General features: G+C 36.1%; 1 protein-coding gene across 1 annotated transcript in view; it reads right to left on the reverse strand.

Annotated features, from left to right (window-relative positions):
- The window catches only part of COL14A1 (collagen type XIV alpha 1 chain), a 229,571-nt gene that overhangs the window by 160,345 nt on the left and 44,438 nt on the right, over nt 1–24,788 (reverse strand). The window contains exons 6-9 of the mRNA XM_082601195.1: nt 13,862–14,017; nt 12,834–12,953; nt 11,132–11,296; nt 8,414–8,575 (exon numbers count right to left, since the gene is read on the reverse strand). Coding sequence (XP_082457321.1) covers nt 8,414–8,575; nt 11,132–11,296; nt 12,834–12,953; nt 13,862–14,017 — 603 coding nt within the window. The remainder of the gene's footprint in view (nt 1–8,413; nt 8,576–11,131; nt 11,297–12,833; nt 12,954–13,861; nt 14,018–24,788) is intronic.

Below are 24,788 nucleotides of genomic sequence, written 5' to 3' on the forward strand. Positions count from 1 at the left end.
ACACTTACATGGATGATAAGGAAGTATAATAGCAAAAACAATTTTGAAAAAGAATAATCAAACAGGAGAACTCAGTCTATCCAATCTTTTTTTTTGTTTGTTTTGTTTTTTTGTTTTGTTTTTTTAAAGAAGATGTTGGGGGTAGGAGTTTCTATTAATTAATTAATTTATTTTTGCTGTGCTGCATCTTCGTTTCTGTGTGAGGGCTTTCTCTAGTTGTGGCAAGTGGGGTCCACTCTTCATAGCAGTGCACGGGCCTCTCACTGTCGTGGCCTCTCTTGTTGCAGAGCACAGGCTCCAGACATGCAGGCTCAGTAGTCATGGCTCATGGGCCTAGTTGCTCCGTGGCATGTGGGATCCTCCTAGACCAGGGGTCGAACCCGTGTCCCCTGCATTAGCAGGCAGATTCTCAACCACTGCGCCACCAGGGAAGTCCCAGTCTATCCAATCTTAACACTTACTATATAGCTACAGTAAATCAAGACTGTATGACATTGGAAGGGGGTTAGACACATAGACCAAATGGAACAGAAAAGAGAACCAAGATATAAACACACACAAATGTCTCCAACTGATACACAACAAAGCTGCAAGGTAATTTCAATGGCAGAAATACAGCCTTTTAAGCAAGTAGTGCTGGAAGCTTAAACTAAACTTCAAATCCTTTGCAAAAAATTAACTCACATCATAGATTTAAATGTAAAATATAAAACTTTTGGGAAAAAAATAAAAAGGAAAATCCTTGGGAATCTAACACCAGGTAAAGAGTTCTTAGACTTGACATGAAAAGCACTAATCATAAAATGGAAAACAGATAAACTGGACTTCATCAAAATTTAAAACTTTTGCTCTGCAGAAGACCTTGCTAAAAAGATATGCAATAGATTGAGAGAAAATATTAACAAACCACATATCCAACAAAGGATTATTACCTAAAATATAAAGAATTCTCAAAGCTCAACAGTTAAAAACTAACACAAAAAACAACCCCCAAAAAAGTCCAGTTAGAAAATGGGCAGGGGGGGGGCACTTTCAAGATGGTGGAGGAGTAAGACGTGGAGATCATCTTCCTCCCCACAAATACATCAAAACTACATCTACACATGGAACAACTCCTACAGAACACTTACTGAACACTGGCAGAAGACCTCAGATTTCCCAAAACGTATCAGATGCCCTCAGGCGACCTACACACAGAGGTGGGGCAAATCCAAAGCTCAACACCAGGAGCTACGCAAACAAAGAAGAGAAAGGGAAATTTCCCCCAGCAGCCTCAGGAGCAGTGGATAAAATCTCCACAATCAACCTGATGTACTATGTATCTGTGGAATACCTGAATAGACAATGAATCATCTGAAAATTGAGGCAGTGGACTTTGGGAGCAATTGTAGACTTGGGGTTTGCTTTCTGCATCTAATTTGTTTCTGGTTTTATGTTTATCGTAGTTTAGTATTCATAGCTTATTATCAATGGTAGATTTGTTTAATGGTTTGGTTGCTCTCTTCCTTTTTTATTTTGTTATATATATATATATATAATTTTTTTTTTATTTTCCTTTTTCTCCTTTTGTGAGTGTGTATGTGTATGCTTCTTTCTGTGATTTTCTCTGTATAGCTTTGCTTTTGCCATTTGTCCCAGGGTTCTGACTGTCATTTTTTCTTTTTTTTTTTCAGTATAGTCTTTAGCGCTTGTTATCATTGGTGGATTAGTTTTTTGGTTTGGTTGCTCTCTTCATTCTTTCTCTCTTTTTTTTATTATTTATTATTTTTTATTTTTAATAAAATTTTTCTATTTTAATAACTTTATTTTATTATTTTCTTTATTTCTGTCTTTCTTTTTCTCCCTTTTCCTCTGAGCTGTGTGGCTAACAGGGTCTTGGTGCTCTGGACAGGTGTCAGGCCTGAGCCTCTGAGGTGGGGGGGCTGAGCTCAGGACACTGGTACAGCATAGACCTCCCAGCCCCTCGTAATATCAAATGGTGAAAGCTCTCCCAGAGATCTCCATCTCAACACTAACACCCAGCTCAATTCAATGACCAGCAAGCTACAGTTCTGGACACTGTATACCAAACAACTAGCAATACAGGAACACAACACAACCCATTAGCAGAGAGGCTGCTTAAAATAATAATAAATTCACAGACACCCTAAAACCCACCACTAAACAAATGAAGAGGTAATAGGCAGGGTACCTGAAAAAGAATTCTGAGTAATGATAGTAAAGATGATCCAAAATCTTGAAAATAGAACAGAGAAAATACAAAAAACGTATAACAAGGACTAGAAGAACTAAAGAGCAAACAGACAGTGATGAACAACAAAATAAATGAAACTAAAAATTTTCTAGAAGGAACCAATAGCAGAATAACTGAGGCAGAAGAAGGGATAAGTGATCTGGAAGAAAAAAGAGTGGAAATGACTACCACAGAGCAGAATAAAGAAAAATGAATGAAAAGAATTGAGAACAGTCTCAGAGACCTCTGGGAAAATACTAAATGCACCAACATTTGAATTATAGGGATCCCAGCAGCAGAAAAGAAAAAAAAAGGGACTGAGAAAATATTTGAAGAGATTATAGTTGAAAACTTCCCTAACATGGGAAACAGTCAATAAATCCAAGGAGAAACACAACAAGACACATATTAATCAAACTATCAAAATTTAAATACAAAGAAGAAATCTTAAAAGCAGCAAGGGAAAAGCAGCAATTAACATAAAAGGAAATCCCCATAAGGTTAACAGCTGATTGTTCATCAGAAACTCTGCAAGCCAGAAGGGAGTGGCAGGAAATATTTAAAGTGATGAAAGGGAAAATGCTACAACCAAGATTACACTACCCAGCAAGGATTTCTTTCAGATTAGATGGAGAAATTAAAACCTTTACACAGAAGCAAAAGCTAAGAGAATTCAGAACCACCAAACTAGCATTAAAACAAATGCTAAAGAAACTTCTCTAGGCAGGAAACAAAAGAGAAGGACAAGACCTACAATAACAAACCCAAAACAATTAAGAAAATGTTATTAGGGACATACATATCAATAACTACCTTAAATGTAAATGGATTAAATGCTCCAACCAAAAGACATAGACTGGATGACTGGATACAAAAATAAGACCTATATATGCTGTCTACAAGAGACCCACTTCAGACCTAGGGACACATACAGACTGAAAGTGAGGGGATGGAAAAAGATAATCCATGCAAATGACAATCAAAAGAAAGCTGGAGTAGCAATTTTCATATCAGACAAAGTAGACTTTAAAATAAAGACTATTACAAGAGACAAAGAAGGACACTACATAATGATCAAGGGATTAATCCACAAAGAAGATATAACAATTGTAAATATTTATGCACCCAACATAGGAGCAACTCAATACATAAGGCAAATGCTAACAGCCATAAAAGGGGAGACTAACAGAACACAATCATAGTAGGGGATATTAACACCCCACATTCACCAATGGACTGATTATCCAAATTGAAAAAAAAATAAGGAAACACAAGCTTTAAATGATACATTAAACAAGATGGACTTAATTGATATTTATAGGTCATTCCACTCAAAAACAACAGAATACAATTTCTTCTCAACTGCTCATTGAACATTCTCCAGGATACATCATATCTTGGGCCACAAATCAAGCCTTGGTTAATTTAAGAAAATTGAAATCATATCAAGTATCTTTTCTGACCACAGCGCTATGAGATTAGATATCAATTACAGAGAAAAAATCTGTAAAAAATACAAACACATGGAGGCTAAACAATACACTACTGAATAACCAAGAGACCACTGAAGAAATCAAAGAATAAATCAAAAAATACCTAGAGACAAATGATAATGAAAACATGACTACCCAAAACCTACGGCATGCAGCAAAAGCGGTTCTAAGAGGGAAGTTTATAGCAATACTATCCCACCTCAAGAAACAAGAAACATCTCAAATAAACAACCTAACCTTATATAAAGCAATTATAGAAAGAAGAACAAAAACACTCAAAGTTAGAAGAAGGAAAGAAATCATAAAGATCAGATCAGAAATAAAGGAAAAACAAATGAAAGAAATGATAGCAAAGATCATTAAAACTAAAAGCTGGTTCTTTGAGAAGATAAACAAAATTGATAAACCATAGCCAGATTCATCAAGAAAAAAGGGAGAAGACTCAAATCAATAGAATTAGAAATGAAAAAGGAGAAGTAACAACTGACACTGTAGAAATACAAAGGACCATGAGAGATTACTACAAGCAACTATATGCCAATAATATGGACAACCTGGAAGAAATGGACAAATTCTTAGAAAAGCACAACCTTCTGAGACTGAAAAAGGAAGAAATAGCAAATATAAACAGACCAATCACAAGCACTGAAATTGAGACTGTGGTTAAAAATCTTCCAACAAACAAAAGCCCAGGACCAGATGGCTTAACAGGTGAATTCTATCAAACATTTAGAGAAGAGCTAACACCTATCCTTCTCAAACTCTTCCAAAATATAGCAGAGGGAGGAACACTCCCAAACTCATTCTACAAGGCCACCATCACCCTGATGCCAAAAGCAGACAAAGATGCAACAAAAAAAAGAAAACTACAGGCCAATATCACTGATGAATATGGATGCAAAAATCCTCAACAAAATACTAGCAAACAGAGCCCAACAGCACATTAAAAGGATCACACATCATGATTAAGTAGGGTGTATCCCAGGAATGCAAGGATTCTTCAAAATAAGCAAATCAATCAATGTGACACACCATATTAACAAATTGAAGGATAAAAACCATATGATCATCTCAATAGATGCAGAAAAAGCTTTAGACAAAATCAACACCCATTTATGATAAAAACCCTCCAGAAAGTAGGCAGAGAGGGAACTTACCTCAACATAATAAAGGCCATATACGACAAACCCACAGCCAACATCATTCTCAATGGTGAAAAACTGAAACCATTTACACTAAGATCAGGAGCAAGACAAGGTTGCCCATTCTCACTACTATTATTCAACATAGTTTTGGAAGTTTTAACCAAAGCAATCAGAGAAGAAAAAGAAATAAAAGGAATCCAAATCAAAAATGAAGTAAAACTGTTACTGTTTGCAGATGACATGATACTATACATAGAGAATCCTAAAGATGCACCAGAAAACTACTAGAGCTAATCAATGAATTTGGCAAAGTAGCAGGATACAAAATTAATGCACAGAAGTATCTTGCATTCCTATACACTAATGATGGAAAATCTGAAAGAGAAATTAAGGAAACACTCCCATTTACCACTGCAACAAAAAGAATAAAATACCGAGGAATAAACCTACCTAAGGAGAAAAAAGATCTGTATGCAGAAAACTATAAGACAGTGATTAAAGAAATTAAAGATGATACAAACAGATGGAGAGATATACCATGTTCTTGGATTGGAAGAATCAACATTGAGAAAATGACTATACTACCCAAAGCAATCTACAAATTCCATGCAATCCTTACCAAACCACCAATGACATTTTTCACAGAACTAGAAAAATAAATTTCACAATTTGTATGGAAACACAAAAGACCCCAAATATCCAAAACAATCTTGAGAAAGAAAAACAGAGCTGAAGGAATCAGGCTCCCTGACTTCAGACTATACTACAAAGCTACAGTAATCAATTACAAAGCTACAGTAATCAAGACAGTATGGTACTGGGTACAAACAGAAATATAGATCTATGGAACAGTATAGAAAGCCCAGAGATAAACTGATGTGCATGTGGTCACCTTATCTTTGATAAAAGAGGCAAGAATATACAATGGAGAAAAGACAGTCTCTTCCATCAGTGGTGCTGGGAAAACTGGACAACTAAATTAATTTCTAAACAGTGAAATTAGAACACTCCCTAACACCATACACAAAAATAAACTCAAAATGGATTAAAGACCTAAATGTAAGGCCAGACACTATAAAATTCTTAGAGGAAAACATAGGCAGAACACTCTATGACATAAATCACAGCAAAATCCTTTTTGACCCACCTCCTAGAGTAATGGAAATAAAAACAAAAATATACAAATGGGACCTGATAAAACTTGAAAGATTTTGCACAGCAAAGGAAACCATAAACAAGACGAAAAGACAACCTTCAGAATGGGAGAAAATATTTGCAAACGAAGCAAGTGACAAAGGATTAATCTCCAAAATATACAAGCAGCTCATGCAGCTCAATATCAAAAAAACAAACAACCCAATCCAAAAATGGGCAGAAGACCTAAATAGACATTTCTCCAAAGAAGATATACAGATTGTCAACAAACACATGAAAGGATGCTTAACATCACTAATCATTAGAGAAATGCAAATCAAAACCACAAGCGGTATCACCTCACACCAGTCAGAATGGCCATCTTCATAAAATCTACCAACAATAAATGCAGAAGAGGGTGTGGAGAAAAGGGAACCCTCCTGCACTGTTGGTGGGAAGGTAAATTGATACAGCCACTATGGAGAACAGTATGGAGGTTCCTCAAAAAACTAAAAATAGAACTACCATATGACCCAGTAATCCCAGTACTGGGCATATACCCTGAGAAAACCATAATTCAAAAAGAGTCATGTACCACCTTTTTCATTGAAGCAATACTTACAATAACCAGGACATGGAAGCAATGTAAGTGTCCATCGACAGATGAATGGTTAAAGAAGATGTGGCACATATATACAATGGAGTATTACTCAGCATTAAAAAGAAGTGAAATTGAGTTATTTGTAGTGAGGTGGTTGGACCTAGAGTCTGTCATACAGAGTGAAGTAAGTCAGAAAGAGAAAAACAAATACTGTATGCTAACACATATATATGGAATCTAAAAAAAACCCAAAAAGGTTCTGAAGAACCTAGGTGTAGGACAGGAATAAAGACACAGACATAGAGAATGGACTTGAGGACATGGGGAGGCGGAGAGGTAAGCTGGGACGAAGTGAGAGAGTGGCATGGACATATATACACTACCAAATGTAAAATAGATAGCTAGTGGGAAGGAGCCACATAGCACAGGGAGATCAGCTCAGTGCTTTGTGACCACCTAGAGGGGTGGGATAGGGTGGGAGGGAGGGAGGTGCAAGAGGGAGGAGATATGGGGATATATGTATATGTATAGCTGATTCACTTTGTTATAAAGCAGAAACTAACACACCATGGTAAAGCAATTATACTTCAATAAAGATGTTAAAATAAATAAATAAAATTAAAATTAAAGAAAAGAAAATGGGCAAAAGATATGAACAGATGTTTCATCAAAGAGGATACGCAAATGCAAACAAGCATGTGAAAAGGTGTTCAACTTCATTAGCTATCAGGAAAATGATAATTCATACCACAATGAGATAGCACTCTACACCTATCAGAATGACCAAAATAAAATATAGTAACAACAAATGTTGGTGACAATGCATAGAAACTGGATCACTTATATATTGCTGGTGGGAATGTAGAATGAGACAGCCACCCTGGAAAATTGTTTGACAGCCTCTTAATTAAAACTAAGCTACACATGCAATTACAATATGATGGAGCTGTTGCACTCCTGGGCATTATCCCAGAGAAATGAAAACTTATGTTCACAGAAGAACCTATACATGAACGTTCATAGCAGCCTTTTTTGGTAACAGCCAAAAAATGGAAAGAACGCAGATGTTTTTCAATGTGTGAATTGTTAAACGAAGTGTGGTACATCCATACCATGGAGTACAACGCAGCAATAAAAAAGAAAGAGCTACTGATACATGCAACTACTTTGACGAATCTCCAGGGAATAACCCTGAATGCAAAAAGCCAGTCCTCATAAGTTACATACTGTATAATTCCATTTATGTAACATTTCCAAAATGAAAAGTATTTAGAGATGGAGAACAGATTAGTGGTTGCCAGGGGTTAGGAAGATGTTGGGGGAGGGAAGGAATGTGGCTATAGAAGGATAACAGAAATGGTCCTTGTGGTGACGTGAATGTTCTGTATCTTGTCTGTATGAACGTCACTTTCCTGACTGTGATATCCCGCTGTAGTTATGTAATATGTTACCATTGAGGGAAACAGGTAAAATGTACATGATGTCTTTCTACACTATTTCTTAAAAATTCATGTGAATGCTCAATGATCTCAAAATCCAACATTTAATTAAAAAACAAACATGATGGTCTAAATGCAACACCATGGAGTTATTATCTAGTAATTTAAAGTATCACTCCCTCCCACAAGCCCATGGAACCTACCAATATACTCCCTTTTCTACTCTGATGATCCCTGTCTTGAGAGCACAAAGGACTGTTTAGTAAGTCAATGTGAAAAATGATAAGAATTTTCATAATCCATGATAGATTGTTGCACAGAGTAATATGCATACGAGCAGAGCAACTGTGCTCTTTCATTCATTGTACCTTTGATCTCCCTGTCCTGTTCTTCCACCCTGGAGCAAAGAGTCCTCGTCAGACTCTCCACAACTGTGTGCATCAGGTCAAATTCGGCAACATTGTACACGTGAGTGTTGTCTGGTTCAGAGGCGATCTCCTGCAATTCATTCTCATCTGCGTTCTTCACCCCTGGCATTGAGGACAACAGGGAGGGTCATGACGGTCATGCCCCATTTGAAAAAGCAACTGCAGTGACCCCGACCTGCACCCATCAGTCTCCACAGCAACCAAAGCACCTGTACTTTAAAGAGGCACATCTCATGTCAGATTGTTTTTTAAATTCACTTTCAAAGTCATTTTTATTTTATTTTTTAATTTTTATTATTTTTTGGCTTCACCGCTCGGCATGTGGGATCTTAGTTTCCCAGCCAAGGATTGAACCTGTACTCCCTGCAGTGGAAGGGCTCATCCTAACCACTGGACCACCAGGGAATTCCCTCAAAATCATTTTTAAAGGATTAAGTCTTTTTTTTTTTTTTTTTTTTTTTTTTTTTGCTGTACGCGGGCCTCTCACTGCTGTGGCCTCTCCCGTTGCGGAGCACAGGCTCCGGACACACAGGCTCCGCGGCCTGGCTCGCGGGCCCAGCCGCTCCGCGGCATGTGGGATCTTCCGGGATCGGGGCACGAACCCGTGTCCCCTGCATCGGCAGGCGGACTCTCAACCACTGCGCCACCAGGGAAGCCCCCAAAGGATTAAGTCTTAATTTTGTTCAGTACATCTTAAAGGAAGATGTATTGATGAAACTAACTTCTGTCTTTCATAAATATTGCAGAAGCAATAGTAATTAAACCAGTACTCTACACTATCCAAACTTCAGGTTTAAATTTTTATAAAATTAGTTTACTTAAATTGAGACAGAAAATCCTTGGCCCTCTTGGAATTTTCTAGTCTATCTTAGCCATGGATGCTAACAATTAGAGTGTGTTTACTATGCCCCAAGCACTTCAATGTTTTCTATATATTAACACATTTAATCTTCACAACCAATCCTATGAGTTTGGCATTACTGTTCCTCCCAGTTTACAGATGACTAAGCTGATGCACAGAGAGGTTGATTCACTTGCTCAAGGAAGCACAACCAGTAAGTATACAGCTGGGGTTTCACCCAGGTAGTCTAGATCCAAAGTCATTTGCTCTTAGCTACTATCTCAAGCTGCCTCTCAGAAGATTACACATTAAAATGAGTAAATATTTACCAGTGAAATTAGAAATAGAAAAAGGAAGGCACAGGATTGGGTTTCATGGGTGTAAAGGTAGACTTCTCTTCCCCAGGCTTCAGTAAACAAGGAGCATTTCTTTAAAAATCCCAGTCATTGCAATTATCTAAGGATGTTAACAAGAGGTACTATGGAAGCAAGGAAGAGAGATTACCTGGGGCAACATTAATTACTTCTTAGGTGCCCAGCTGTGCCATTTAATTTATCTGCCAACCTAACAGATTGAGTAACAAAGCATCGGTTGTTTCTGAACTATTTGCTTTAGGGGGTTATAAGATAATAAATACTACTGATTTCCAGGTAATTCCCAGAGAAAAAGTCCAAATCACACCTGAATGAGTTCACTTAAACTCATCCATTCATCATTAAGGAGGCCACAGAATGGAGAGTAAACACATAAATTAATCCCCTATTAGCATAAGTCTTCTGCAGGGATTTTCTTTGTTGAACAAAGGGATAGCAAAATAAAAAATAAAAATTAAATCAATCTCTCTAATGTTCCATGTCTGACGAACATCTACAATAGATTTTAAAATGCTTGGTTGGATCTGTGTCCACAATAGCAAAATAACAGTGCATGCTGAAGCAATGAGTTTAATGTCAATAATACTTTTCATGGCATTTAGTTAAAACCAACAAGTTTGGATCATTTAAGAATATTCTAGAGAAGATAAACCCCAAATCTCTCTTTCTCTCTCACCTTTCCAAACAAAACAGTCTGTTGTAAAGAGCACAGAAAAGTGAGGAAATGGTAATCATGACTTGGATGGAATTTGTTTTGTAAGGATTTTGCCTTGTTCATATTTATGCTCCAGCACCCACCAAAATGCCTGCCACCCAGCAAAGAAGCAAATACTTCTCGAATGAAACATTCTATAAACCACATTTTGAGTAACAAATCTAGAAATCAGTCAGAGGAATTGTCTCTATTTTTTTTTGTCAGTCTCTACTAAATAGAAGGCCTTCCTATCACCAAAGAAAATGTAAATAATATAATCAAGAGTAAAATTGCATCAACTGAATATTTTGCAGTTATTCTGAGTGTGTGCCATACATATTTCTCCCACAAACTGATACCTTATAAAGGGTTATTTTCAAAGAAAGAATACTGCATATCTACAATTCTTTGCTTCTTAACTACAAGACCTTAATTCCTTGAAAATGATAAATTGATTTCTCTCTACACTATCAGAGAAGAGATAGCTATAACGTGATACTAAAGAGAAAAGTCTTGACTAATTAAATGGTAACGAATATGTACCTAACCTCTGCACTTTATGCTTTTCACAGCATTTTGTGTGTGGTATCTCACCTAGAGATCCTCACACCATAAGATCCAGCAGTTCCATCACTTCCATTTTTAATGTAAGGAAGTGGGCTCAGATCAAATGACTTTGCATCATATATAGTTTTAAGTGGTTGTGTGTGTGTGTCCATTGTTGAAACAGGACCATAATTAACAAATACCTATGGCAAACAGTTCTACACCAGATTCACGAAGGTTTCTGGATGGTGGAATAATATCATCTTGGGATTTTCCATCTGTGATTAAAATGCCAATTTTGGACACTCCAGTCCTTGCTCCCGCTTCTGGTTTAAAGCTGTTTTCAAAGACGTAGTTCAAAGCAAGACCTAGGAGGAAACAAGAAAAAAATAAATACAAACCAACCATCTCTAATAAAAAGCTTTCCAATTCTGCAAAATGTAACCACAAGATGAGTAACTTAGGAAGTTAAAAGAGTTTTTATTAAATGTGAACTTTCATCTTCATTTTTACAATAAACTCTTCTTTGACAGATCCGACGAAAAACTAAAATCCACCAAAACAGAGGTAATAAAAAATAGTTGAATAGTGCATCATTTCAGAAACTAACATTCATAAAGAACATTGAATTCATATCAAATGTATATTGACAGATATGTGTACAAGAAAATCTAAACCTTTATAATTAAGGATGAAGCAAGAATACCCACACAGAAGCAAATGTCCCACATATCACTACATTTTCAATTTTGTTCATGATGATCTAAAAAAACCCACAAATTCTCTTTCTCTGTTTTATGGAGGTAGAAGGGGCATGTCTAAAATGATAGTTGAACTCCTGCCTTTTGAGTGTGACACTTTTCACCCAGAAAAAAATAAATACCAAATATTGTTATAGGATTTGTGCTTAATAAACTTTTGTTGTATTAACAAAAGACTTGTTAGATTAAACCTCCAATTGGCAAAGCAATTATCAGGATTTCAGTGGTTTACTTAAAATTCAATGACAGCATCTCTGTTATTTAAACTGAGCATCCACATTGTGGGCCCACAGAAGGAAATAGCATGTATTAGGGTTAAAACCTGTGATAACCCTTTGTGGTTGGGTCATGGATAATTGTAATCTAAATATTCTTACATTATAGTTGTTCCTTGGTATTCACAGGGGGATTGGTTCTAGGACCCCCTGTGACACCCAAATCCATGGATACTCATGTCCCTCATATAAAATGGAGTAGTATTTGCATACAACCAGCGTGTATCCTCCCGGATACTTTAAGTCATCCCTAGATTACTTATAATACCTAATACAATGTAAATTGTCTGTAAATAGTTACCAGCATGCGACAATTTAAGTTTTGCTTTTGGGAAATTTCTGGAATTTTTTTCCAAATATTTCTGATCCCTGGTTGGTCAAATCTGGAGATGCTAAGGGCCGATTGTACTAATTTATCAAAAATATTGGTAAACCAAAACTCCATAAATATTTCCATGATAACTACTGATTGCAGAATAAAGGTAAAGAAAATATCTTCCTTGAAAATAGGTAGAAATGTGTTTTTATTTAACTGACAGCATGACTGGAGGAAAAACAGGTGAAGAGGAAGAAAAATGAACTGACAAAGGTTAAGACAGCTACTAAAGCCTGTCAGTGTCAGGGATTGCTCAGTTCTCTTCTAGTTCAACCAAGCCCTTCCTGGGACATTATATTCATATAGCAAAAGGGATGAGATGTCTAGGTTTTAACTCTTAATGCTAGGTTTGGGAAAAGAGCCATCTAAGAACTTTATATGCTAGTTTGGTTTAAAAATACTATGCTAAGACATGCAAAGTGGCAAAACAAGGTAATAAAACTATTCTTCAGCAAGATATGTTGCTAAAAATGTGGACTAAACAAAAACATACCTGTTAGTGTATTTCCTCCCTTGTATGGTAGATTTCGGACAGCTTCAATCACCTCATCTTTTGTGTTAAAAGCATTCAAGTGCCATTCTATTCTGGGGTCACCGCTATACTGTGCAAGACCTGGAAAAGAAAGATGAGAAAGCCCACCCAGAAATGATGGGTTACTCAAAGATCTAGTGGACCATTCAAGAAACTAGAATGACGAAGGGCCCAATGTTTGCAACATTTTTTTCTCTGCTTATGTACTTTCAAAATGAGTTATTGACATCAACTTAAGGAATTTTCAACATAGCTGGGGGCTGAAGGAATGTATATATTTTATAGCCATCTAGAAGTGAGCACCCAATCAAGTACTTAGCATTTTTTTAAAAGTCTGATCATGTTTGTAGATAAAAGGTCTAGATTTCTTTAATTTTTTTTATTGAGGTAACTGGTATATAACATTATACCAGCTTCATGTGTACAACATTATATTTTGACTTCTGTACACATTATAGTGTTTTTTTTTGTTTTTATTCCCAAAGGAATTAGTTTTCTTTATGGCTATTTAGAAGGGAAACTAAGAGACTTTACAGATTAAAATGGATATGTTGCTCAATGATTTACACTTTTTTTTTTGCTTTTTATCTCAGCTAGAATTAATTTGGCAAAGATTATCTTGTACTATAAAACATTTTCCAGTTGTTAAACATTTCACTGGATTCAGCTGTGTTTTTTTAAATAAAAAGAAAACTTTTACCCAAATAAATTCTTAAATGGCAACTTTAAAATTATTATTATCATTAAGCAGAGAAGATTTTGGCTTTCCAGAAAATTGAAATGTGTTCAGTAATTAATTGAGTGACACTGTCATTAGCAAAAATTAGTAGAAATAAATATTTATTGATGCAAACTTGCCCTTTTGGGAATATCACTATTGTTAAACCTGTAATTCTGAAAACCATTTGGTAAAGAATCTGAAATTTCTTAAGAAGCTTCCTGGTGGTTTTACACTGGCAGCAGACTGCTGTTAATGGTAGAAGATGTACCAATTCGTGTCTTCTCAGAGCCCACGTCGAATGCTGTAACCAAGTTTTCCAAAAAAGACCGAATCAGTCTGAAGTTGAATCTTCCAATACTCCATGAGCCATCAACCAGGATTACAATATCAGCAATAGCTGGAGTTTGACAGAAAAATTTCACTTCTGCAAAGTACAGACCAAAAAGTATCTGTGTTACTGTTGGAACTTTTAAAAGAGTGAGTTTATTTGAAGTCTTTCAGATAATTTGGTGCTAAGAATACAATAAAGTTTCCATTAAAACAACCATATTTTTATAACCATTCTTTTAAATGCATTTTTACCAGGAAAAAAAATGTGGTAACAGTTGGCAGCGGAGCCAACGTCCTGGAAATAGCAAAACACTGGCAGGTTCACACCATCTTGGCAACTCAAGCCTTCTGCATATTTTAAAAAGTAGTGTCTCTACAAAAGCATCCAGTTTTGGGTTTTAGTCTGTAGCTTCTTTCCAGGAAAGGTCTTAGCAACACCCGTGTAGGAGAGTCAACAGGGATGGGAAGATAGCCAGGAAGCAGAGAGGCAGCTCTCCCATTCTGGTAAGTCTATGCTAGAGGAAGTCAGTCATAAGAGAAGAAAACATGGGCTTCCTGAATTCAAGGAAAAGGCAGGGCCGTGCATTTAATCTAAGAAAGGTACACAGACCTTTGCTAAAATAGGAAGGGTTTGTGGAAGAAGAAAATTGGAAAAGAGCCCAAGAATTTCCCCCAATTCAAATCTTTTTACATATTGTATCTATGTGACAGTAAGATTTTATCCCTAAAAGTCATTTAAGTAATTGATTTTTTAAATTAAGTTTCAGAATAAGGATCTAGAAAAGGATGCCTGGTGGCTGGAGTGGCACTACCGTAAGCTTTGCCCTCGGGGAAAGTCCTAGCCCACAGTGATTGCGGGCAAGATGTGAAGGGCAAACAGCTGTCTTTGCAATAAAGGGGGTAGGTCTGTGCTGGATGAGGTGAAAACCACCACTTACATTCACACAGAGCCAGAATACTAAAATATTCTTAATAGGTTTAAGAATCCTTAAAAATGTCACAGTATTGTCAGCAGCTTTACCAGCAGTGCTTTTTACTGCAGTTTGTGCTTCCCAAAGGATGGCTTAACTTTGCTGAATTTTCATATTAGGACTGGAGATCAGGAATATTGTGTGTGTATATGTGTCCATGTCAACTTCTTGAAATGCCCAGTGAATCCCCACTTTGCTTTCTAACATTAAAATGACAATAAAACAGAATTTAAAATATAATTTATGTAGTGGAAAGCAAAATAAAGAAGTGTTCATAAATAAATTGAATATACTTTTTCCTGGGGGGGAAATAGTTGAACTACTATGTTTAATATATATCTCTGTACCTACTGGCCACATTTAGTTAAAACGATCTTGGATCTTGTTTTTTTTTCACATTCATGGAATACCTAGATCCTTTTACCAGATGGGGAAAAAATGTATTTGCCAAGGAAATACTCAGATACTCATTATGTAAGCTAAATAATACAGCTCAATCCAAAGTTTATATATTACATTTTTGGGCACTGAATCTCTCTTCTTTAATGACCAAATACGAAGCCACCACTAACTTAGGAGTCAGCCCTCTGTACCACACTAAAAAATTCTAAAACAGAACAATGCAAGAAGTTATGGGGTTGAAATTAGTTTGTGCTTTGGAAATAATCAGGGAAAATTAAAGTCTTAAGAAGCTTTAAGAATCTATTTCTCTCAATTTTTATGGGGAAACTTACCTGAAATGAGAAGTAGTTTTCTTTTTCTTCCAAAACTATTGGGGATATTATTTAACTTTTTAATTTTAAATTTTTTAATTGTTTGGATACACTGCAGACAGGGTCTTAGAAAGGGAGCAGTTTCTCTTTGCTTACTTAGAAGAGGGCTATGAAAACTGGTATTTTCCATTTTAAAATTGTTTCCAATAAAAATATTCTGTTAACTTAGCTCATTCGAGTCATTTTGACTTGGAGATAAAAATTCTAGATATCTCCAAAGTAAGACAGAAAATTAATTGAATAGAAATTAGAATACTGATAAATTTAGTGATATTAATTTTTTTAAGTTGTTCATCAAAAGAAACCTTAAACAAAATAAAAAGATAAGTTATGACTGGAAGAAGACACATACAATATAAAAAACTGAAAAAGAATCAGCATCAAGAATACATAAATACATAAAAAACCATGAATAGATACTTCACAGAATAGGAAATATATAATATGGTTAATAAATGAATGAAGAGAATGTTTAACTACATTGGTGATCACAATAATAAAAAAATCAAGATCATGATGAGGTACAATTGTACTCATTCAACTGGAAAAAACTAAATTTAATAGCATTTATGATTACTCCAAAGATAATGAAATATTTAGGTATATACTTAAAACATGTGCAAGATCTGTGTGCTGCAAATTACATTACTGATAGAAGTCAAAGAAGACATAAATCAATGGAGAAGTCTACCATATTCATGGACAGGAAGACTGAACATAGTAGAGATGTCAATTATCCCCAAATTGATCTATAGGTTTAATGCAATTCCTATCAAAATCCAGAAAGGTTTTCTTAAGACATAGATAAGCTTATTCTAAAATTTATATGGGAAGGCATAGACCCCAGAATAGTTTTTTTGGAAGTCATGACAAAGAAGACTAACATGGAAGGAATCATTTTACTGGGTATTCACCCTACTTACTCTACATAAGTAATGGGTATTTCAGAGGGTTAGATACATCCATCAATGAAAAAGAACTGAAGAGCCAAAATAGACCCATACAAATATGCTCAACTATATGATTTTATATCTAAATATGATTTTAGACAAATGTTCAAAAGTACTTCAACAGATGGTGCGAGAGCAATTGGATATCCATGAAAGAAAGAAGAAAGAAAGAAAGGGAAAGAAAGAAACTTGACCTAAACCCTATACTTTATACCAAAATTAATTCAAAGTGGATCGTAAACTTAAATGTAAAAAGTAAAATTATAAAGCTTTTAGGAAAAAAGTAGAAGAAAATCTTTGGAGTGTAGGTCTAGAAGAAGAGTTCTTGGAGTCGACACCAAAAGTACAAACACATAAAAAGAAAGTTTGATAAACTGGACTTCATCAAAATAAAATACTTTTGCTATGTGAAAGCTCATATGAAGAAGATGAAAAGACAAGCTATAGACTGGGAGAAAGTATTTTCAAACCACACACTCAGCAAAGGATTAGTGTCTAGGTTACATAAAGAACTCTCAAAACTCACAAGTAAATAAAACCAAACAATCCAATTAGAAAATGGGTAAAACCTGAACAAACATTTCATCATAGAAGGTATACAGATGGCAACTAAGCACATGAAAAGATATTCAACATCATTAACCATCAGGAAAATGCAAATTAAAAGCACAATGAGATTTCACTGTACACACCTATCAAAATGGCTAAAATAGAACATAGTGATAACAAATGCTGGCATGTATGTATAGAAACGGTGTCACTCACACTTTGCTCATGGGAATATAAAATGGTACAACCACTCTGAAAACAATTTGGCAGTTTCCTTAAAAAGTATACAAAAAATTACCATACAATCCAGCTATTACACTCTTGGACACTTATTCCAGAGAAGTGAAAGCTTACATTCAGACAAAAGACTGTACACAAATGTTCATAGCAATTTGATTCATAACAGCCAAAAACTGAAATTAGTCCAATTAATTACTTTAAATGAAATAAATTCTTTTTGCCATCAATATTGTATTTAAAGTTAAACCAAAGGAGCAGAGGAAATGAATTCTTGAACTGTATTTTAATTCAGCTCTTGGCTTAACATGAACTTTATCTAAAATGCAATTCTGAAAATACAGGTAGTACAAAAAAAAAAAAAAAAAAACAAACAAAGCTAGGCAGCTGACCACAATTGAAGGAAAGCACCCAATACGTGGGCTACATCACAAATAAAAACAACACTCTGAATGTCACAGATTGAATCAGAAGGAACAATTCCCATTATGTAGTACACCAACTGTAGGTACAAGATAAGGAGGTCCAAAGAAACTAACAATTTCATATCTGAAAGTTATGTACATCATTAGATTAAACATTATGCCCTCTACACTTACCTACTGACTTAGTCCTCATAACAGTTCTATAAGAGAGGTATCATTATCAGTCCCATTTGTAGCCAAAATATATGATATACATGGGCTGTGTGATTTGCCCAGAGTGCCACCCAGTGAAGAGGCAAAGCTTTGATTTGAACCCAGGTAATACATCTCCAAAATCTATGCTCTTAACCACAGGATATACTGACTTCAATAAGGTCCCTACATTACATCAAGTTAGAAAGCAGGGGGAAAAGTCTCTAATATGAGGTGGTGTCCCCCCAGCACTTGCCCCTGCTGTGTCCACAGATAGTATGTGCCATTTGCAAGCATCACTGTCTAGATAACTTTTTTCCCTCCCAAATGTATGTACTTAGCACTTAAGTAGCCCACATGACGTGTCCCTTTTACTATAGTTTTACACCAATTTTACTGTGTTACTGACATAATGAGAAAATTTTATGTTGAAAATACAAGTTAATTCAAGGAATCTGAATTAGTATAAATCAGTCTACACTAAACCTATGTATATTAATTTCATATTAACTAATTTCCTGTATGAAATTTACTTATTAAAAATGTGTTTATTTAATATTTACTATATCCCAAGCACTCTTCTGGGCAACCTAGAATACAATTAAGTTCCTACCTTCCAGCTGCTTAAATTCTTAGTGAGAGGAAACAGACTAACAAAACAACATAATTTCAGATTTTTAAAAGAGTTTTATAGAAATAAACAGAATGATATAAAGAATAGTGGTGTGGGGGGCCTTTGGAGGTGCTACTTTAGTTAGAATGGTATAAAATTACCATTTAAAGCCTTCTTTTTATATCATAGTATTCCTTTTGTTCTAATGGCATTCAAATTAAAGATGTAATTATAGTTAATAGAGAAATATTTATAATGTATTTATGGAGAAGGGTATTCACCAACTTAGTTAATTAAAATAGAAAAGGGATGATTGACAGAAGCAGCCTTTTTCTGCCAGGTAAACTCCTATTCATCCTTCAAAACCCAGGTTACACTCCACCAACTCCAAGAAGCTCTTCCAACAGTCCTCAGACGGGACTCATTATCTGTTCCTCTTTACTGTCTCTGCATTTGTACATGGTTTATTGTACTCAGAACACTGGGCTATAATAATTTGTTTCCATTTCTATCTCCCTGACTAGACAGAACTCTTTGAAAAGTGAGGGATTTGTGTCTTATGTTTTTATCCCCTTTGGCTGAGATCTCGGCCAATAGTACATCAATAAATAAAAAGTACATTGACTTGTCTTGTTAAAAAAGAATTCCTCTTTTCACATAATTCATACTTACAGCAGGGCACTAGAAAAATGAACCATGTTGGCTCAATTAAATGTGGTCTCTCCTCTTGCCCTGCCACCCTACCACACTGGAAAAGTGGATTATGGTTATTTAGGGATCAGGGAGATTGTATCAGGTTTGCCTGTCTTCCTTGATATTTTCCCAATGCCAGAGGCAAAGCTAAATGAAAGGGGAGCATATAATATTTTTACTCACATTATCTTAATATGCACTCAGAAAATCTCGTGATCATTTTCACCACGACTGGTCTGATACATTTAGTGGCTCTGAATTATTTTTCTCAGTGTCAGTAGCAAAATATCCAGCTAGGCCACTCATTAACCACGACATTTGCAGGAAAACTGTGGTCACAGAACAATTTCTCACTTAAGTCTCTGGTAAGGTTGAGTTCAGGTTTCCAAACTAAGAGCTTGCTTCCAAGATTGGCTTCAGCCACATCCCTGAAGATTTTTTGTTTTTTAAGAGTTAACATCATTTTACATTTGCAAAGAGCTCAGTGGTTCTAAAAGGATTTTTCAGTACATTGGCATATTCTGATTCTTACAACATTCTTGTGGGGAGCCACGATTGTCCTCAATTTTCAGAAAATGAAATTGAGGTTCAGAGAGACAAGTGAACAGTTCAGGCAGAGCCAGGACAGGGCACTAGGTCTTGTAAAGGTTTGGTTGCCTCTTCCATCATACCATGCTACTAGCATCATAGAAGGTGTCCTCACCCATAATGCAACATGGATGGCCACTAGTTATCTGTCATATTAATGTTACAAGCTGTCCATCTATCAGAAGGGGAGGGTGTCCCTGGTGGCACAGTTGTTAAGAATCCGCCTGCCAATGCAGGGGACACGGGTTTGAGCCCTGATCTGGGAAGATCCCACATGCTGTGGAGCGACAAAGCCCGTATGCCACAACTACTGAGCCTGCGTTCTAGAGCCCGTGAGCCACAACTACTGAAGACCACAGGCCTAGAACCCGTGCTCCACAACAGAGCCACCGCACTGCAACGAGGAGTAGCCTCCGCTCGTTGAAACTAGAGAAAGCCTGTGCGCAGCAACAAAGACCCAACTCAGCCAAAAATAAATTATTTATTTTTTTTAAAAAAAGGAAGGGGAGCAGGGGGTTCATTTCAGTCGTGTTCAGAGTTGACATTAATCAGAGGGTGCTTAGTGTTCATTTAGCCCAGTCTTGCTGGAGATGTACATTTTAAAGCATCCCTGACAGATGACTATCCTACCTAAAACAGCACTCCCCATCACCCTCTTCCCTTATTCTGTTTTATTTTTCTTTGTAGAGCTTCTTACTTCCTAGAAATATACTATATAGTGTGATGCTTAATTTTATATGTCAACTTGATTGGTCCATGAGGTTCGTAGACATTTGATCAAATATTATTCTTTGTCTGGGAGGGTGTTTCTGGATGAGATGAACATATGAATCCACAGACTGAGTAAAGCAGATTGCCTTCTCTAATGTAGTTAGTCCTCATTCAATTGATTGAAGATCTGAATAGAACAAAAAGGGAACTGCTCCTACCTGACTGCCTTGATCGGAACATCAGACTCAAAACTGACACACTGGCTCTTCTTGGGTCTTGAGCCTGCCAGTTCTCAGATAGGAACTTACCCCATCAGCTCTCCTGGGTCTCCAGCTTGCTGACTGCAGATCTTGGGACTTCTTAGCCCCCATAATCATGTAAGCCAATTCCTTATAATAAATCTTTTTCTATATTTATATATATCCTATTGGTTCTGCTTCTCTGAAGAACCCTAACACATATAGTTATTTATTTATTGACTGCAGCAGATACTTTTCATTGCTTCCTTTTTTTAAAAATAATAAAAAGATCTCCCATTTAGTGACTGCTTTTATCAGATGCTTTGCATATATCTTTTCCATTTAAGCCTGATATTAATCCTATAAGACAGGTGTCCTTTTCACTCCATTGAAAAAGAAAGGTTAAGTAACTAGAACCTTTCTTTTTCAATAGAGTGAAAAAGACACCTATCTTACAGGATTAATAACTTGCCCATCATGACACACTAAGCAGGTAGAAAAGCTGGAATTCAAATCCAGGACTGACTCCAAAGGCTGAACCATTTAGCAATTGTGCTATTCAACTCCTATGACAGAAGAGAAGAAACGTATTTGAAAGGAAGGAAGCGAGAAAGGAAGGGAAGAAGGGATGGGGAAAGAAGGAGAGGGAGGGAGGGAGAGAAAGAAAGAAGGGAAGGAAAAGAGGAAGGAAGGAAGAAGGAGGGAAGGAGGGAGGGAATGAAGAAAGGAAGGAAGGGAGGGAGGGAGGGAGGGAGGAAGAAAGGAAAGATTGCTAAGCCTTGTCATTAAAGAAAGCATGAAATCAAAGACATACTTGTCTTATATCTTGGGGTGAATAACACCATGACAACTTGGAGGCACATGAAGCCCAATCCCTGAACCATAGTCAAAGGAACATTTCTTCTGTCACTCAGAGCTCTGCATCTTAAAAGTAAATGACAATCCTGTAAACATGACATTCATTACATTTCTCCTCTGCTCATAAACTGTAAGAGATTGGGAGAAGACATGACAGCTGTCTTCAAATACTTAAAGGGCTGTCATACAGAAGGGGGATTAGGAGTGTTCTGTATGCCCACAAGGAGACAGATTTCAACTCAACCCAAGAAAGAACTTTCTAACAGTCAAGATTTCCAGAGACCTCTGCCTTGAGAAATAGTGAGAGCTCTGTTGATGAAAGCAGATGCTCGTCAACATTTGATGATGTGGCTGAAGAGCCTCAACCTCTCAACTGGTCGAAATACATGGATCTTAAAGTTATCTTCCAACTCCAAATTTTAAGATTATTTCTTTCCTCCCCCACCTACCAAATTGAGCCTGAACTATTCATTGGGTTCTTCAAAGTTCTCCATAATTCAACTCCACTTCACCTGTCCATATTGAATTCTCACTTCATCCCAGTACAATTACTTTTCTTTCCCCCAACAACATTCTCAACTCTGAGACCTTTGTCTCAATTTTTATCCTCTCTGCCCCCCGCCATTTCTTCCTATCTAGCCTCTCCATACTCTACCTACCACAACGCCAGATACTGAGAACAGGTTTTATTTCCTTTGAAAATATACAGTCTTTTAAAAATACTTGTAGAGAAAGTCTGTCCTAAAATTTTATTTGTACAATGACTTGGTTATTATTTCCTGACTTTCATAAGTTCATGCTGACCCAAGAGAGGTTATTTTGCCTGACCACCTCTACTTAGACACAAAGCTTATTCAGGAGCTGGTATATTACATTCACATGTATTCTCAGCTCTGTATATAGTATTAGGTGATTTGGCTTTATGTTTACTTTAGTTGTTCATATGCACCCAACATAGGAGCAACTCACTACATAAGGCAAATGCTAACAGCCATAAAAGGGGAAATTGACAGCAACACCATAATACTAGGGGACTTTAACACCCCACTTTCACCAATGGACAGATCATCCAAAATGAATATAAATAAGGAAACACAAGCTTTAAATGATATATTAAACAAGATAGACTTAACTGATATTTATAGGACATTCCATCCAAAAACAACAGAATACACTTTCTTCTCAAGTGCTCATGAAACATTCTCAAGGATAGATCATATCTTGGGTCGCAAATCAAGCCATGGTAAATTTAAGAAAATTAAAATCATATCAAGTACCTTTTCCAGGCACAATGCTATGAGACTAGATATCAATTACAGGAAAAAATCTGTAAAAAATACAAACACATGAAGGCTAAACAATACACTACTAAATAACCAAGAGATCACTGAAGAAATCAAAGAAGAAATAAAAAAAATACCTAGAAACAAAATGACAATGAAAACATGACAACTCAAATCTATGGGATGCAGCACAAGCCATTCTAAGAGGGAAGTTTATAGCAATACAATCCTACCTCAAGTAACAAGAAACATAGCAAATAAACAACCTAACCTTACACCTAAAGCAATTAGAGAAAGAAGAACAAAAAACTCCCAAAGTTAGCAGAAGGAAAGAAATCATAAAGATCAGATCTGAAATAAATGAAAAAGAAATGAAGGAAATGATAGCAAAGGTCAATAAAACTAAAAGCTGCTTCTTTGAGAAGATGAACAAAATTGATAACCTATTAGCCAGACTCATCAAGAAAAAAAAGGAGAAGACTCAAATCAACAGAAATAGAAATGAAAAAGGAGAAGTAACAACTGACACTACAGAAATACAAAAGATCATGAGAGATTACTACAAGCAACTCTATGCCAATAAAATGGACAACCTGGAAGAAATGAACAAATTCTTAGAAAAGCACAACCTTACAAGACTGAACCAGGAAGAAATAGCAAATATAAACAGACCAATCACAAGCACTGAAATTGAGACTGTGGTTAAAAATCTTCCAACAAACAAAAGCCCAGGACCAGATGGCTTCTCAGGCGAATTCTATCAAACATTTAGAGAAGACCTAAACCTATCCTTCCCAATCTCTTCCAAAATATAGCAGAGGGAGGAACACTCCCAAACTCATTCTATGAGGCCACCATCACCTTGATACCAAAACCAGACAAAGATGTCACAAAAAAAGAAAACTACAGGCCAATATCACTGATGAACATAGCTGCAAAAATCCTCAATAAAATACTAGCAAACAGAATCCAACAGAACATTAAAAGGACCATACACCATGATCAAGTGGGGTTTATCCCAGGAATGAAAGGTTTCTTCAATATACACAAATCAATCAATTTGATAAACTATATTCACAAATTGAAGGAGAAAAACAATATGATCATCTCAATAGACGCAGAGAAACGTTTCAACAAAATTCAACACCCATTTATGATAAAAACCCTCCAGAAAGTGGGCATAGAGGGAAGATATGTCAACATAATAAAGGCCATATATGACAAACAACATTGTTCTCAATGGTGAAAAATTGAAACCATTTCCACTAAGATCAGGAGCAAGACAAGGTTGCCCACTCTCACCATTATTATTCAACTTAGTTTTGGAAGTTTTAGCCACAGCAATGAGAGAAGCAAAAGAAATAAAAGGAATCCAAATTGGAAAAGAAGAAGTAAAGCTGTCACTGCAGGTGACATGATACTCTACATAGAGAATCCTAAAAATGCTACCAGAAAACTACTAGAGCTAATCAATGAATTTGGTAGAGTAGCAGGATACAAAAGTAATGCACAGAAATCTCTTGCATTCCTATACACTAATGATGAAAAATCTGAAAGAGAAATTCAGGAAGCACTCCCATTTACCACTGCAACAAAAAGAATAAAATACCTAGGAATAAACCTACCTATGGAGACAAAAGACCTGTATGCAGAAAACTATAAGACACTGATGAAACAAATAGAAGATGATACAAATAGATGGAGAGATATACCATGTTCTTGGATTGGAAGAATCAACATTGTGAAAATGAGCATACTACCCAAAGCAACCTACAGATTCCAT

Source organism: Mesoplodon mirus (assembly GCF_964341445.2).
Source record: "Mesoplodon mirus genome assembly, chromosome: 16".
NCBI classification, from domain to species: Eukaryota; Metazoa; Chordata; class Mammalia; order Artiodactyla; family Ziphiidae; genus Mesoplodon; species Mesoplodon mirus.